The sequence below is a fragment of the Lontra canadensis genome, unplaced genomic scaffold, assembly GCF_010015895.1.
Source record: "Lontra canadensis isolate GAN:19392208 unplaced genomic scaffold, GSC_riverotter_1.0 scaffold18, whole genome shotgun sequence".
NCBI lineage: Eukaryota > Metazoa > Chordata > Mammalia > Carnivora > Mustelidae > Lontra > Lontra canadensis.
Genome location: NW_022631012.1, coordinates 8,937,849 through 8,953,674, shown reverse-complemented (window position 1 = coordinate 8,953,674; position 15,826 = coordinate 8,937,849). Strand labels below are relative to the sequence as shown.

General features: G+C 50.9%; 1 protein-coding gene across 4 annotated transcripts in view; it reads left to right on the top strand.

The window, feature by feature from the left end:
• The first annotated feature begins 280 nt into the window (after nucleotides 1-280).
• Nucleotides 281-15,826, top strand: part of NRP2 (neuropilin 2) — a 111,371-nt gene continuing 95,825 nt past the window's right edge. For all 4 annotated transcript variants that reach the window (XM_032859989.1, XM_032859988.1, XM_032859991.1 and 1 more), the window contains exons 1-2: nucleotides 281-994; nucleotides 15,086-15,263. In XM_032859989.1, coding sequence (XP_032715880.1) covers nucleotides 922-994; nucleotides 15,086-15,263 — 251 coding nt within the window. In that variant the 5' untranslated portion in view covers nucleotides 281-921. The remainder of the gene's footprint in view (nucleotides 995-15,085; nucleotides 15,264-15,826) is intronic.

Sequence of the window (15,826 nt, the reverse complement as noted above, 5' to 3'; positions counted from 1 at the left end):
CCGCGGCTCTGACATCCACATGCGGCTCGGCCTGAAAAGGCTGGGGGGAGCCGGAGGGGAAGCAGAGAAGGCGAGCGAGGCACTAGCCCGAAGCCCGCCCCCGGCACATCCTCAGACGCGCAGACCTCGGCGAGGCGCTGGGCGAGGTGGAGGTGAGGGCGGGCGCGAGCGAACTCGGAGAGGGGCTCGCTCACTCCTAGGCGATCCCAGCCGCCGCCGCCGCCGCCCCGCCAGCAGCAGCAGCAGCCGCAGCAGCCACAGCCGCCGCCGCCGTCGCCGCAGCAGCTTCTTTCCTCTGACTCCCCTCGTCAGGCTGGCCGAGCGGGTGTAGTTGCTGGGGAGGCTCCCGCTAGGGGAACCCGGCGACGGCAGGAGCTGGGCGGCCGCCTCCCACTCCGGCCGTCCGGCGGTGGCTGCCTCCGCCCGCGCGTCGGTCCCGGGTGCCGGGGGATGTGTGTCAGTTTACGCCTCTGAGATCGCACAGCTGCCTGGGGACCGTGGGATGCCCAAGCCAAGTCTGGGCTTTTCTTTTTATCGTCATTATTATTATATATATATTTTTACGCTTGGCTTCCGGGAAATCTTCGTGATGTTGTAGGATAAAGGAAATGATACTTTGAGGAACTGGAGAGGACATAGATGCGTTTTGTTTTTAAGAGAGGAAACCCGTCCCCTCTTGCTAGCTTGCTCCCGCGTTGCTGATTTCAAGAGCCACCCTCCTCTTAGTGAGGTGAGAATCCAGCAGGAATAAGGTGAAGACGGGCCGCCGGGACCCAGGAGGGAAACACTGACCATTAGAGACCTTTGCAGAAGACACTGTAAGGAAGAAAGCAAGAGAGAGGAAAACAAAAAGACTTAAAATTATACAAGAAATCTACAAATCCAGCTCTGAAAGCCTCTCAGAAAGCCTCCTTCTCCAAAATGGATATGTTTCCTCTCACCTGGGTTTTCTTAGCTCTCTACTTTTCAGGACACGAAGTGAGAGGCCAACCAGGTAAGCCCCTGAAAGTTTTTCTGTTCATTTCAACATGCTTTTTCCCTTTAAAACCAACGGCTTATATGGGCCCCCACGGAATGGCATAGAAAGAGGCTTCCTCTATACTAAATAATTTAAAGAGAGATCCCAGCCGGCCCTCCCTACACCACCACCACTGCTCCTAAAACCTAACTTTTCTTCCCTACTAGGAGAGTGTGTGTGTGTGTGTGTGTGTGTGTGTTTTGAAACATAGAATTTGGCGGTGTTCAGATGTCGCATATGGACTGAATCAAAGGTTTAAAAATACTACAAAGCCTTTGCATTACAGTTTTGGGGATTTTTTTCCCCCTGTCTTGAAGCAGAACACATCTCCCTTGAGTTTCTTCAACCTAGCCAGTGAAATATAAATCATTTGCATTCTCTCCACTTAGCTACATTGAGCAATGTTAACTGAAGGGCTTGGGAAACACAAGAGTCTAGTTTTGGTTTTCCAGTGCTGTGGATTCTTTGCAGAATGTGTGGATATGCCTGGAAATCACAGGGCACAGGCTGATGGAGCGAGTGGGCCTGCAGCTGAGCTAGGGGCCTGGGGCTGGGCGCTGCTGGCAACCAAGGCGGCTGGTCGTCCCCGCTCTCCTCCCTGCATCCATGTGTTTTCTGGGAAAGTAAATCATGTTCTTTTCAAAATTATTATTAGATAAAACAGACTGCGTCGCCTTCGAAGGTCTCTTACTCTTGTGAAGTGGTTAGAAACTTTTGAGTGGAATTTGTTCTCAACCACTGCCAAAAAGGGTGTGTGGACAGACTGCAGAGATAAGGACTGCAAGGCCCAGAACAGTTTGGGGCCAGTATTTGGCAGCGGGGAGGAGGGCTGGCAAGGGGCACCCGGCCTGAGAAGGGATCGCTGAGTGCAGGGAATCCAGTGGGGCTTGCCTTTCCTTCCCCACACCACTCTCCCGAGAGTGTCTCTCTCCCCTCTGAAAACCGTGGGGAATCTGACAAAACTCTTGGAAGCTGCTACAGGTGATTGAGATTGGGGAAACCATCTATGGAGGAAACAGGGAAAAGAGAACGAGGAGATAAAGCTTCCGTGAAGTGCCCTTAGTGGAAGGCACTTCCAAGGCTACAGCCGGCGGGCGGCCGGGGTAGGGCTAACCCCCTGCGGCTTCCTGGGCCCCTCCCCTCCATCACCGCGGCATGGGGGTCCTGCGGGAACCCAGAGGGGAAGCTGTTCGCCTGGTGCTCTGGCTCTCGCCGCCAACACACCCCATTTAAGCTCGAGTGTTTAGTTGAGGGGAAGGAAGACTGAGGATCGCCTTTGCTATCCAGATCACACGTTTGCTGCTCCTTCTCTGCCATATAGCCGGTCTTCAGGGCAGCTGCAAATCGGATCAAAGAGATGGGCGCAGGTCTCACTTGTCTCCCCATCCCCTCTTGCTTTAATTCTAAGTTCCCAGCTTGAAGCGAAATTAAATTACCTCCCACAGACCTAGATGCTGCATAAATTATGTATGTTTGTGTGATTCGCTGTGTGTGTGTGTGTGTGTGTGTTTGCGCGCGCGCACGCGGTGAAGATGCCCACAGTATATTATGTGTTCAGGCACGGACTCTAGTAGGCCCCGGCGAGCGCGCGCACACCGGGGCACACACCGCCGCGCGCGCGCTCTCACATACACACGCGCGCGCGCGCGGACACACACACCCAACTTCAGGTTCCGTGTGCTTTGCGGAGCGGGAGGGGTCGTAAAGACTCAGACCCATCTCCTACCGCAGATGTTCGCGCATCTGTCCCCGAGCGCTGCGCGGAGTGTACGTGTGCGTGCGACACCCGCTCGAACCCACTCCCGCTCTGCCACCTGCCTTTCGCGCTCTCCGCAGAGCCCCCTCCCACCCTAGCCCCGGGCCGCGCTGCGTCACTTCTAGAGAAGCCCAGGGGCGCGGAGCGCGGGGCAGGTCACCCACTAAGACGCCGCAGGCAGCCGGGCACCCGGGGTGGGACCTCCTTGTGGAACACGGGGCTGGGACCCGCCCTGGGTGGATATTCTCCAGCTTCTCAAAAAGGCGATCGCAAGCCGCGGGGAGCTCGGGCTTCCCGTCGGAGCACCCGATTGGCACCCGAGGAGCTGGCAGCCGCTGGCAAAGGGCGAGGCCCTACTAAACCTCTGACTCACCCGGTGCGCGCCTGCCGGGAGGGGGCTGAGCCCAGCCGGCGGCCGCGGTGGCGGGAACCCGTTCGGAGAAGGAGTCAGGGGAAAGGGAGGGCGGAAGGTGCAGGAGGGGGAGCGACTGAGCAAATGACCCCGCGGCCGCGGCGGCAGCCTCTCGGACTGGCGGGAGGTGGGTCGGCAGGCCGCATGGGCTGCGCGCTCCAGGCCCCCCACTCCCTGACCCGCCGCCTGCCTGCCTGTCTGCCTCCTTCTGCCTGGGTTCGGGGGCTCGGGGCAGCCCGGCGGGCCCTGCCCTGAGCGCCCCCTCCTGTCTCCCGCGCCCTGCTCTGCGCTGAATTCCCCCGGCCGCCCCTGGAGGGCCGACTCCGAGGGGCTGAGGTCCGGGGCCGCCGGAGCTGGGGATCCGAGCGCTGGCCGAACTGGGAGGCGGGAAGTCAGGGTGCGATTTCAGAACGAGGGCGGAGAGGGGCGGAGGGGAGCCGGCTCTAGCCTCGGGGATGCGCGCAACTCGCACGGCTCCTAGCAGCGCCCAGCGCCCGCCCCGGCGCCTGAGCAGGTGAGGAGCACGCGGCGCGCGGGCATCCACGTGGCGGGGACGTGGTGGCCCTCCAGCCTGCCCCACCCCTCAGCGCCGTCTCTAACACTGCATCGATTTGTTTGGGCTACGCAGCAGAAACAGAGCCGAACGATCCATAAACATTCTATTAAGCAAAAATATTACAGCGAAAGCAAAACCGAGGCTCGAGACTGGGAGAAGCTGGCTGCCTCCAACAACTCCAGCCTTGTCCCCTCCTCCTTCTTGACTAAGGACACCCCCAGGGAGAGGCTTGCGGCATTTCCTCCACGCTGTCCACTGCCAGAAAGTTAAGTCGCCGCTGCGGTTCTCCGCTGGGGAGAAACCTCTGCAGTCGCCGGCGCGGTCAGCTTCCCCTCCCCCGCCTTCTCGCTCCTTGCTTTTCCACGTGAGAAAGAGAAATACTCACAGCCAACGCTTCATTTTCACTGATTGATTTCTTTTTAATATCAACACAAGTTAATGGAGGCGAGGCGAGCTGTGATTAAACGGCTGCCCCCCACCCTTTGCCTCGGGCTGACTGCGCCGCAGTTTTTCCAGCCGGGTCCCAGGAGCCCGGCGGCTGGGTGGGGGGCGCCCGCAGAGCAGAGGCGAGGTCCAGGGGCTGGCGGGGGGGAGGGGGGCGGGTGGTGGAGGAATGAACCGGCCTCTCCTCTGGGAACCGTGGGGGTGGGGTGGGAATCAGCTTTCCTGGCAAGCTTAGGGGATCCGGCTCATCCGTGTCGCAGCTTCTGCGGCTCCGGTTGAATTTCTCTGAAAGGGGAGGGGATCCACGCTCTGGTGTACTGGCGTGTGCTCACGGCTCGCCGCCCTCCCTCCTCCTCCTTTCCTTTCGGCTACAGACAGAGAGGAGAGCCCCCTGGCGCTAGCCCCTCCTAGTCAGCGCCCGGCACTACTCACCCCTTTGCTGGGGGAGGGGGGAGGAGGCGGTCTGCGGTTTGCTCAGGAAATTGTTCAGGTCCTGACAATGGGTTTCTTCAGATGGTGGCAACTCCCAGCCCCAACGTCTCCACCCCCGGGTCCCGTCGCTTGTGGCCAAAAGAACCCAGACCCTATAACCAGCAACCTTCCCTCTCCCGCCCCCAGAGCTTTGATCTATGCCTGGGTTTAAACACCATTGCCATGGACACGGGCAGACGCGGTCAATCAACCTTGCGTCTGGAGTGGATGATCAGATAAGAGGTGTAAACTGTCCGTGGGAGACAGGTCTGGGTTCAGACAAATCCTAAAAGAGAAGCAATGACGTTCTAGGCGCCTGATGAGGATTTCTCTTTTAGCCCCTCTCCCCAAAATGCTGGATGACCATGAGCAGGTGTAATGATTTGCAAGCAAAACTCTGAACTCCTAGATTGTACACAGACAGCCGGCTCTAGGCTCTGGGGACTGGTCTCATGCCCACGTTCAGTGCGTGCCCAGTAAACTTTACCCCATAAGCAGCCACTGGAGGTAGTGAAGTTCTTTCCAGCTGCCAACAGAGCACACAGTGCAAAACAGTGGAAAGAAGAGAGCTCCCCATGAGTGCTCCAGGCAAGCACCTTCTTGTCCAGGATGTGCCTGGTAGGGTTGCGAATGCCCAGGCAACACGACGGGTTTGGACTTTGGTGCCTGCCTTCAGATTAAGTCACAGAGCACCCAACTGGCAAAATGTAAGGTTGGAAGACTGCGGTGACTTGGAAACCCCGGGCTATGTAGACGGGACTCCTGCTGTCTACCAAATGGCGCTCATCCCCTGCTGTTGACTGTAAAATCCACATTTTGCCACAGAGAGGTCAGCTCCTACCTTCCTTAGTATAGAAAAAGAGGAGTCCGAATGCCAATTCATATGCAATGAGGCATGAATGTAAACAAGGGCTGGAAGGGGCCTGGGGGCATCTGTGGGGAGAAACACCATTGGCTAGATGATTCTGAGGTCCCTGCCTGGTGCTGGTGCTGTTTGTTCATTTCATTTAGCTGCTTCTTAAAGTCATCAAGAGAATGAGCTGACCGTGTGGTCAGAGTGTGGGACAATTCTTGGTTGATGGAATTCAGAGCCAGGTTGGTAAGCTGGAAAAGACTAGGAAATAGAGAGGAGGTTCTTCTTTTTCAGAAGTTGGAGCAGGAGCATGATACCTTTTAATTTCTTGCACTGTTGAGAAAGGACTTGAAACGTGACATCTGGGCAGTAGTTCATGTTGTCATTAACGTATTTGCAGTATTTTATCATGTGACCATTATTTGCCACTCTGTGATCTTTGTGGCACCCTCCTTGAGGGGCAGACATGAGTTTGAGCCCCAGAAGTAAGTCTTTGTACCTTTCCTTCCAGGTAAAGAAGTTACTTTTTTTTTTAATTAACCCATTCCTGGAAGATCCTGCCTGAGTTTGTCCTAGAGAGCCTACAGCATTTTTCAAAGCTTTATCTGCCTTGATGAGAAATGGCCAAGGGGCTTAATGGTTTCATTACCTAACAGGACTCGGGGAGGCTGGATTCCGGGACACAGTGGCCCTGTAGCATGGCTGGCCCTCCAGGAGAAAGGATCTTCTGAAGCTTTAGGAAGCTGTCAAGTTTAGATAAGGCTGAGCTCCGATCCTATGGGACCTTGGTTGTATTAATAAGAAGAAATTAATTTTTAACCACTGGGAACGTTGCCAAATTATGTGACCTTTGGCAGACCAGCTGTGCTATAAAAATAAATCCCCCATTTCTGAAAATGCTTCCCCTATCCAGTAGAACAATAACAACGTGGCATTTAGGATAGGGATGAGTGGGCTTGGGGCGACAGGAGAGAAATGGGAGTTGCCAGCAAAAAACCCTCAATGTTGTGACACATGGTTTCAGATTCGAACATCCTATCCACACCACCCTCCCACCCTGAAGACACACCTTGGTTTCCGGTACACAGGAAAGAGGGCTGGGATGACAAGGAGCTGGGTGCCAGTGTGTACAGGGAGGGAAGAAGAGGTTAAGGGCTCCCAGCCCTCCCCACACCCAGCCTTGAACGGAGAGATTACTGGCAGGCGGGAAGAGCAAAGGGAGTTTTCCGCCCAGGCAAAACATTTGTCTTTCCCTAAATGCCAATAAATAAGTTTGTCACATAGAAGTTTTGGGGAGCCCTGCCTTGGGCTTTCCAGCTTCCAAAACACTGTAGCTGGACTGCCCAGGCTGAAAAGCCAGCTCAGCCATTTGCCAGCTCTGGGGTCCAGAACACTCCGTCTCTCTGTACCTCAATTTCTTTTCTGTAAAGTGTGTTTGATAGTACTACTCCCCCCATCGGGTGTTTTGTGTTGTGGCAGATTGCACAGGGCACTGCTTGGTCCAGTTCTGAAGGCCTTTATCCTCAGAAGAGTTTCAGGGAGGTTAACTGGAGCTCATGATCATAGAAAGTACATTATAACCATTGTGATAAGTTTATGTTATTTTTATGAGTTTTTGCAATAAAATAATTATCATTCTCAGCTCTTACCCACTGAACACTGGTCTGTGTTTCATAAGCTTCAGATGATCTCTCAGCACACTGTTCTTCAGAGAGCAATATTCTTTGCTGGATTTTCATCTCAGATTTACATCTCCTTGTTGCATTTTTTTCTCTCTCTCTCTCTCTCTCTCTCTCTCGCCTTGTTCTTCTGCTGGCGGTGTTCTCATCTCTACTTTTTTTTTTTTTTTTTAATCTCTCCCCCTTTCCTTCCCTTTTCTCCTCTTCCATCCTTCATCCCTGCAAGTGTGCTCAGCAGGGAGCATGTGTGGAGGGTGCTCCCCCCCACCAACGTGCAATAACTTCTACTCTGGCATTAAGGCCCCTCAGCAGCTGAACTCAAGAAAGTCATCATAAAGACAAAATAGCTTTTACCCAGCAAGACTCTTAATAATCCCATTTCCCTCTGGGTCTTCATAAAAGAGTCATGATCTAATCCAGGAAAAAGGAAGGGGGCTGGGAATAACAAAAGGAAAGCTCTCCCTGGTAGCCCACAGTGGATGGGGCTGCTAGCCAGCTTAATGCACATATCCAGTGAGTCCCTGCTCTGGGCCTCAGAAGATCCTGATAACCAGTGATCTGGGCTCTGGCCAATCTTTCAGCAAAGAAAATAAAGGGAATTGCAAACTGTGGGACTGAGCGGTAGTAATAATAATTGTTTTGATGAAGGGGAAAAATAAAACAGATGTGCCCCAAGAAGCATCTTGGGGGCCAAGGGCAGGGAGATAGGGGAGGGATGGGGAGACGGAAGAGATCATTGATTACCAACAACCTGTTTAGTGATGAAGTAGGAGCATGCCTCTTCCTGGTGCTATGGGTAACAACTATCTAGAACTCACCTTCGGGAGAACAAGAGAGGCAGGGGGTGAGGAAATGCTCAGATAAATTATTTTTACCATCACTAGGATTAAAATGTAAATATCCTTTGAACTGCAACATTATTATCCGGGGTTTAGAGTGTCCTTTGGAGACCAGGTTCACATAACTCAGCCTTGACTTATGACCAGGTATCATGATCCCAAACACGTTAACTGAAACTCTCAGTTCACCACTAAAAAATCTTCGCATTTAACAGCACACTGTTGGGTTGGGAAGGAAGGGTAGGACTAGAGAAGCAGAACAGTTTGGATAAAGCTTCCTCAGAGTTTGTGCTGGTTAGCGATACTTTGGGTGCTATGTTAGTCAACTAGCAGTTGGTGAATTAATCCCTCAGAGTCTGACTTTTGGGCAAGGCTCTGGGTTTGATCCTAAAAAGTTCACTAAAGATGAATGAGGAAGGAGTCATGCTGTCAAGTTGCTGTGGTCCTGAGGAAGGGATAAGGGTGTCCCGAGCCTTCACACACCTTAGAAGATGTTAAAGAGCTTCGGTCTCAGAGGTTCTAGATATGGAGTCCAGAAGAGTACTCTTGGTGTGGGAGACCAGGGAGGGGGACATGGTATGAGCGCCTAGACTGAGAGGATGGATGGGCATTAGAGCTGGGAAGGAGTATCAGGGGAAGATGAGAACTGAGAAGTGGGGGGCGCCTGGGTGGCTCAGTGGGTTAAAGCCTCTGCCTTCAGCTCAGGTCATGATCTCAGGGTCCCTGGATCGAGCCCCACATCGGGCTCTCTGCTCAGCGGGGAGCCTGCTTCTCTTCTCTCTCTGCCTGCCTCTGTGCCTACTTGTGATCTCTGTCTGTCAAATAAATAAATAAATAAAATCTTAAAAAAAAAACTGAGAAATGGGCACTGGGTTTATTTGGGGAACACTCAGAAGCTGCACTTTGGAATGTGTGGAGGGAAATAATTGCAAATAAGGTCAGAAATGATTCATTAGGCTAAACGCAAGGCCCCATTGCTAGGCCAAGGGGTTTGGATTTCATTCACTAACCAATGGGGAGCCCCTGATGTCTCACCATAAGCCTTTGGTTCGCTTAATCCAAATAAATGAAAAAAAAATTATATTACCTTTTTTTCTCCTTTGGTTTTTGGAGAGACCTCAAAATTAGTCTTCCTCTATTTCCTTCCCCAAATGTCTATTGAAATGGGCAGGCATTGTAATCCCACATCTCTCATCAATGGCATCAAAATTACATTTGCAATGAGGACTGGAAAAGAGTGGACATAAATAAAAACTAATGATATTATATTGGCTGCCCTATTGGAATTGCATTTGTTTATGATATAAGATGACAAATAACAAGGTTACCACAGGTGGCATGATTCGAGGTCAGAGGAGGTAATCACATCAAACTTAACGTTTTTTAAACGATTACACGAAGGTTCATTTTTAGAATCCAGATTAAAGGGAAGTGATTTTTCCAAAAGTCCCCCTTTCCAGACCCAATTCCTGGTTCTGTCCCCGGTGAATCCATTGGAGGTGTTTTCGAAGAGGGCACTTGCCTGGTTCCTTACTCATTTCTTCTTGCCTACGTGCTGCCTTTCCCTCCCGCCCTCTCATCCCCTCCTTCCTGCCCTCCCAGAGGTTCTTTTATTCAGATTTTGAACTTTATCACTGCAAAAGTTCACAGGGATTTCCATTTGCTGTGCCTTCAGGAGTGTATCACTCACTGCCACCCGGCCCCATAAATTGAATAGATTGCATCCCTTTCCAGTTGCCTTAGGAAGTGGTCAAACAACCGCATTCCTGGGCTGATGGATTGGCTCATTTCTTCCCAGCTTAAGCCAAGATACAGATTTTATGAGACTGTCTTGTGACAGACCGAAGTCGCTTTGAATAAAAAAAATCCAGCCTCGGCTCACAGAAATAACTCTTAAAAAGCAGCTTATCCAGGGTTAGTGAGCAAAATTTGGTTAAAACCCTGAGCAGGGAGCTTAGATGATTCAGCCAAGGGATTTGAAGAAACTTTTTGGTCTTCCTTTTTATGTATCGGTGTTGCTCACATGCTGACACACAGAACTGCGTATCCACAATATTTATACATTTGCAGCTACAGACTCAGTTAAGGAAAGAAACTCACGTCAGTAGGGCTAATGTGATTAAAAGACATTTGAACTCTCTATAATGCAAGACAGGCGTGCTCATCGGAAAAATCCTAGAGGTTGTTTCAAGGCTTACCAAACAGATGAAACATGAGTGACACCTTGAGTAAAGGTCTTGTTCTCTAGGTGGGGAAACAGCCTTTTCAATTTTTGGTTCAATCTGTGGGGTTATGGGATCTTTTCCCCACCTCATTATAGGGGCTTTGAATTTAAGAACTGAAACTGACCTTTAGAATCGCTCCTCTCATTTTATAGATGAGAAAACAAAGTCTCAGAAGTGTTTCCTGACTTACCCAAGGCCACACAGCTTGTCAGTGGTGAGACCATGTTGAAGGCAAGACTTCTTGCTAATGAAGTGGCAAGGTGACAACCGTCTCTCTTTTTAAGGAGGAGAAAGGGCTGCTTCTTTGCTTGCTGCTAATAATGAAATGAAAGCAGTACTTTGGAAGTACGAACAGGATGGGATTATGCTGTGGATAAAGGATAAATTATAGAGGAAATAAAGTCTGTTATTGTCAGGGAAAATGAAACCGACTGCTCCTCTCCATCTGACCCTCAGGGATATACGAGAAATGGTTGTCTTCTAATCCTTCTATCCTTTCTTCTTGTACAAGGTGTTTTAAAGTAACAAGGGAACTGGGTTCTAGTTCAGTGAGTTTCAAACTGTGCTCCCCAAAGCCCAGCAGAGGTGACAAGGGAACTGAGGGGACCGGATTCTACACCCCTTCTCGCCACCCTATCCTGCACCCAAGAGAGCCCCACTTCCTTCTACCTGCTTTGGACATTGGAGTTCTGGGTGGACTTTTGTTCAAAGAGAAAACAAACTCTTCAAAGAAGAACTTTGAGAACTACCCACTTGGTTTAATCCTCCCACTGAATTACAGTGTAGGAAGCTGAGAGGAATCCACTGGCCTCTTCTTGCTACCATGGGACCACCCCGCTTCCCTTTCCAGTAGCTCGGTCCCATCCTCTCGGACCCACCTCTGACCACAACCTGACTCCAGTCCCATGTTCAGCCAGTCCTAAATTTCCCTGTTTGGGCCAAGGACGTTTTCCTTCCATTCAGCTAAGCCCGGGATAGGACTGTTCTTTTGCTGGGGGACTGCCAGCAGGCTGTTGCCTGGTGTCTCCTGGTGCCTCCGCCCGGCCTGGGGTGAGCCATTGTAATTCTAATTATTCAAAAGTATTCGCAGCCATCAGGGTTTCCTTAGTGAACCTTAGTGTCAAGCGCAGGCCCTACAGGGTTCCTTTAGAACAACTCCAGCTGAATTTCCTTAGAAGGCAGACCAGATTTTAAAAAATATTTTCTTTTCCTTCTCATTACTTCCTAAAAATCATATATTACCAAGGAACTAGTGGTTTGGCTTAAATTTAGGTTCCTGAGAAGGGTGGGTTCCTTCGGAAGCCGGCAGAGTGAGTGGCTCAGAATTGCCCGCCGGCGGGTACAAAATCACTTTACCTGATGCAGAGCCCGGTTACCTCTAGGCGGCTTCAGATGGTGCCTCAGCCACCAGCAAAGATGAGGGCACCTGAGGAGGAGAGGAAAACAAAACAAAAAAACAGAGAGAGACTGGAGGATATAAATGTCAGAAATCATCTGACATTTCACATGTCAAGTAAAAACACCTAAATGCTCATCATGGGGGAAAAAAAAAAATCAGACCTTCCGGACTTGAGGACTTACTGTTCCCCTTCTTTCCAATTAGGTCTAGAGGTGTCCCCTTAATCCTTTTATTCTGCCCCCCTCCCAGGTCTTTATCTGGCCTGAGCTGGCTCGTGCCTCGGGCTGCCCTCACAGATGGAGGAGAAAAGCCTCTCTGAACCGCCCCAGCCAGGGTCTGCCTTCTTTTTGGGAAATGAATTTGCCCCAGGTGAAAGGTACTCACGAAATAGTTGAAGAAAGAAGTCCCTTGTCAACTCACTGAACAGGCCCGGTGGCTCCAACTTCCACGGGGTCCACTTCCCTTCTGTATGTGGAGATTGGCCTAAAGGGATTTGCCCTTGAGTTCAACTCTCTTTTGGCTCTGCCCGGACTCCTCTGACACAGGACAGACAGCATTTATGCTGTTCCTTCTGGGACACAAGACAGACCCCCCAGAGTAACGGGCGGTAGCGCTCTTTAGAGTTCATTTCTACTGGGGGCGTGTTTGTGTTCAAGAAATGAAGATCCCCAAACCTGGAAACGAGATATCAGTGATCAAGAAGACGTGTGGAAGGATTCAGTGTGTTTTCTTTACAAGTTTTACTGATATCTTTCCAGGATTCAGTTCTCTCCAAGAAAAACAGAGGCAAAAATGATAGTATTTATCTTGGTGGCTATGTGTCTGTGCAAACGACGTGTGATATTTTACGAGCGGGTGTGAAAGCGTGTACGGGCCTGAAGTGTGACTTTCTAATAGATGTGTGTCCCTGACTTCTGCTCGGTATCTATGTGTGTGTGTCTGCTTTTCAGTGTGTGTGCCATCCAAACAGGAATGCGAGTTTATACAGGCTTGGGTATTGAAAGGGTTAACTACACCAAAGCAAAGCAGATGTTTTAATGAGTGTTCAAAAATTTTAATAAAATGCCTTGATTTTCTTCAGATAAAGAAAGGACAGGAAAAAAAAAAAAAAAGAAACGAGTTACTCCTTTTTCTTTCCATTAAGTTTTTACTGTGGAAAATACAGACTATCCGCTATGGGTTATACGTAATTTCAATTTTTTCTGAGTGGGGAAGTGGTTACTCCTGGTGTGGATGAGAAATGAAACCTTCCTATGAGGAAGTTTCCTGCCTTGATTGCTGCTTATGTGTGCCTGGTCTGATTCCTAAAAAAGCTTGAACTTGGGGAGAAAGGGGGGATTGAGGGAGAAGTTCTCCTTTTGGGAGTGGCTGGAGAGGAGAGCAGGGAGGGAGAGGGAGGGAGAGAGTGTGGGTGATGTAGAAACCATCACAGGAGCTCAGCTCCCATTCCTTCTGGAGAGTTCCAAGGCGAACGGGGTGGTTTGGGGGTGAGTCTGCTAGTCAGGGCTACAGTCTTGAGCAAAACAGCTGGCAGAGAGCTCTACCGGGGAGAAAACCCCTCCCCCTCCCAGCCTGGTAAGAGCAGCTGGTGATCTGAAGTCCCCACACCTCTGCTTTCTCAGAGGTTCCTTCTCAGCCCCATCGCATGTGCACGAGCCAGCACCAACTGGCCCCAGTTTGACTTGCTGGAAGGTGCTGGGCGCCCAGCATGGCCCGGGGTGTGGGCAAGCCTGCGGAGATTGGCTGCGGAGGAATGGGCGGTCCAGGCCCGGGGTGGGGGCTCCTCTCTGTCCGCGGGAGGGCTGAGCCTATTGTCCTGCAGGACTGGGGAGGGTGCAGGGTCATTAGTTAGAGGATGGTGTGGGCTCTGCTAGCCAGAGGAAATGGCCTGCTTTTGTTTTCCACCCAGTAGGAAATGGAACCCGAATCCATTAGATTCTGGGCAGTTCAACACGGCACAGTTTGAGCTCGCAGAGGCACGATGCCTAAAAGGCTACTTGTGCGGATCTGTGTGTCCCACCGCCATTGTGCGGCCTGCCCATCTTTTATGCATTTAAAGCCTGTCAGGCTGGTAATCTAAAGCAGAGGTCTGGAAGACAGTAATGCCAACAGACATGGGGAATAGTAAAGTGCACCTGTAGAGTTAAAAAATGCATGACCCTTTCCCTCAAAGAGCGAACGCAGGAGAAAGAGCCCGTCCTGTAGGGTAGATGCTGAGACGTGATACATAATTCACGGGCCCACGCTGCTCCATGCAGATGGCGATATTAAATCCTGATTGATGCTCAGAGAGGCACACATCGCAGGAAGGTCTCCGGGAGGCTTCTGAATATTTCCAGGTCTCTCGTGCCTTCCCGTCCTCGGTTCTAAGGTGGTATTAAGCAAAACCCCCCATTTCCCCGAACCCCTCCTGGGGATTACACTCCCAAATAGATGAGATTCTTCAAATGTCATCACCCACCTTTTCTGCCTTTGAAGTCGCCCCCTTGCCTCTTGGCCCACAGGAAGCTGTTTACCTCCAGCCGGGCACTGCTGGGAAGAGGGGCGGCTACCCCCCTGCAGTGGCCTTTCAAGTGGCTGGTGACTGGTTGGCCTGGAAAAGGCAGCAGCACACTCTGGTGGTGGTGACGAGGCAGGAGGGCCGGTGGGCAGAAAGCAAGGGAAAAACACAAAGCACTTTTGTGGGAGCTCTGAGGTCAGAGCCAGTGAATTCTCTAATGCAGATTTTTTCCACTCGGTGTATAATGAAATAATAAATCAAATTTGTGGTGTATGTGGAATTAAATGTTTGGGGTTTTTGCTTTTTTTTTCTTAAAAAAAAAAAAAAAGAAGAAGAAGAAACTAAAATCACCCTCCAGGGCCTATTCTGGCCCAAAGCTGAAAGTGTTTCCTCCATATCACATGTAATTGTTACCAGGCTTGCTTGTGGGTCGGCACCACAAAACCACTATTGTCACTTCCCGGAGCCGTTGCTTCTGGCTGCCTGGGCTGGGCTGGGAGACGCTGACTGAAATGAAGGATTTATGAGATAAAGATAGAGAGGAGAGGTTTGAACAAGAAGGGCCAAGGAGAGGAGACAAGGAAAGGCAGGGGGCAAGTTACATTTATAGCTCTCTTGTTTGTTTCACATCAGCGCATATAATTGGGAATATTTATGATCATTTTCTGGAATATTTTCATTTGGGGAACGTGTGTGATTGTGCCCATCTGTGTGTGTGTGTGTGTGTGTGTGTGTGTGTGTGTGGTGAGTGGCAGGGAAGATGAGTTGAAGTAATCTCTTCCACTGAGTGAGTAAGTAGGTTAGTCTTCTGGACTGCCATAAAAGGTTTGTAAAACAGTTTTAATCAGCCAGTGGTAGGGAAGAGAAGGGGGGAGACAAAAAAGAGGCCGTAGCATATTTGAAGTTCTTTGGGTTCTTTGACTTTTCTTTCAGACTCACCCTGTGGAGGTCGTTTGAATTCCAAAGATGCTGGCTACATCACCTCCCCCGGTTACCCCCAGGATTACCCATCCCACCAGAACTGCGAGTGGATTGTTTACGCCCCTGAGCCCAACCAGAAGATTGTCCTCAACTTCAACCCTCACTTCGAGATTGAGAAACACGACTGCAAGTAAGCGCCTGATTCCCACCCTCCCCCTGTCCCAGGCTCCCGCCCCTTCTGCTGCCTAATGGCAGCCCCCCTAACCCACCTCCTGAACAGGGGCCCCAGAGGGAAACCTCGAGATGACATTGTCTTCCAGGAGAAATAAAGCCTTAGGGGATCCCATAGTATGGAGGAAAGAGCCTTCTTGAGTGAAGAGGGTAGAGAAGCGCACCCTGTCTTCAAAGTGGGTTGTGGAGGAGAATCCCATCTAGGGGCCAGGGGTAGACTGCACTATACCAGCTCTTGACCTTGGGATTTACTTTCCCCTTGGAGCTCTCCCCATTTCCACCACTGCCACCACGTGTAGAAGCCCTACGAGCTTCTCCCCATTTCCACCACTGCCACCACGTGTAGAAACCCCACAGAACTAATACCAGGTCCCCACAAGGAGACTTCCTCAGCTTCCAGCCCTGGAGGATGAGGCTGTTCTGTTGTGAAGCGGCCGCTGGTTTCCTTACAGAAAGAGAGTGAAAAGTTTGAGTCCACACTTGGAGGTTTAAGCTTCGCACTGATTCTTACTACGCGTGCCG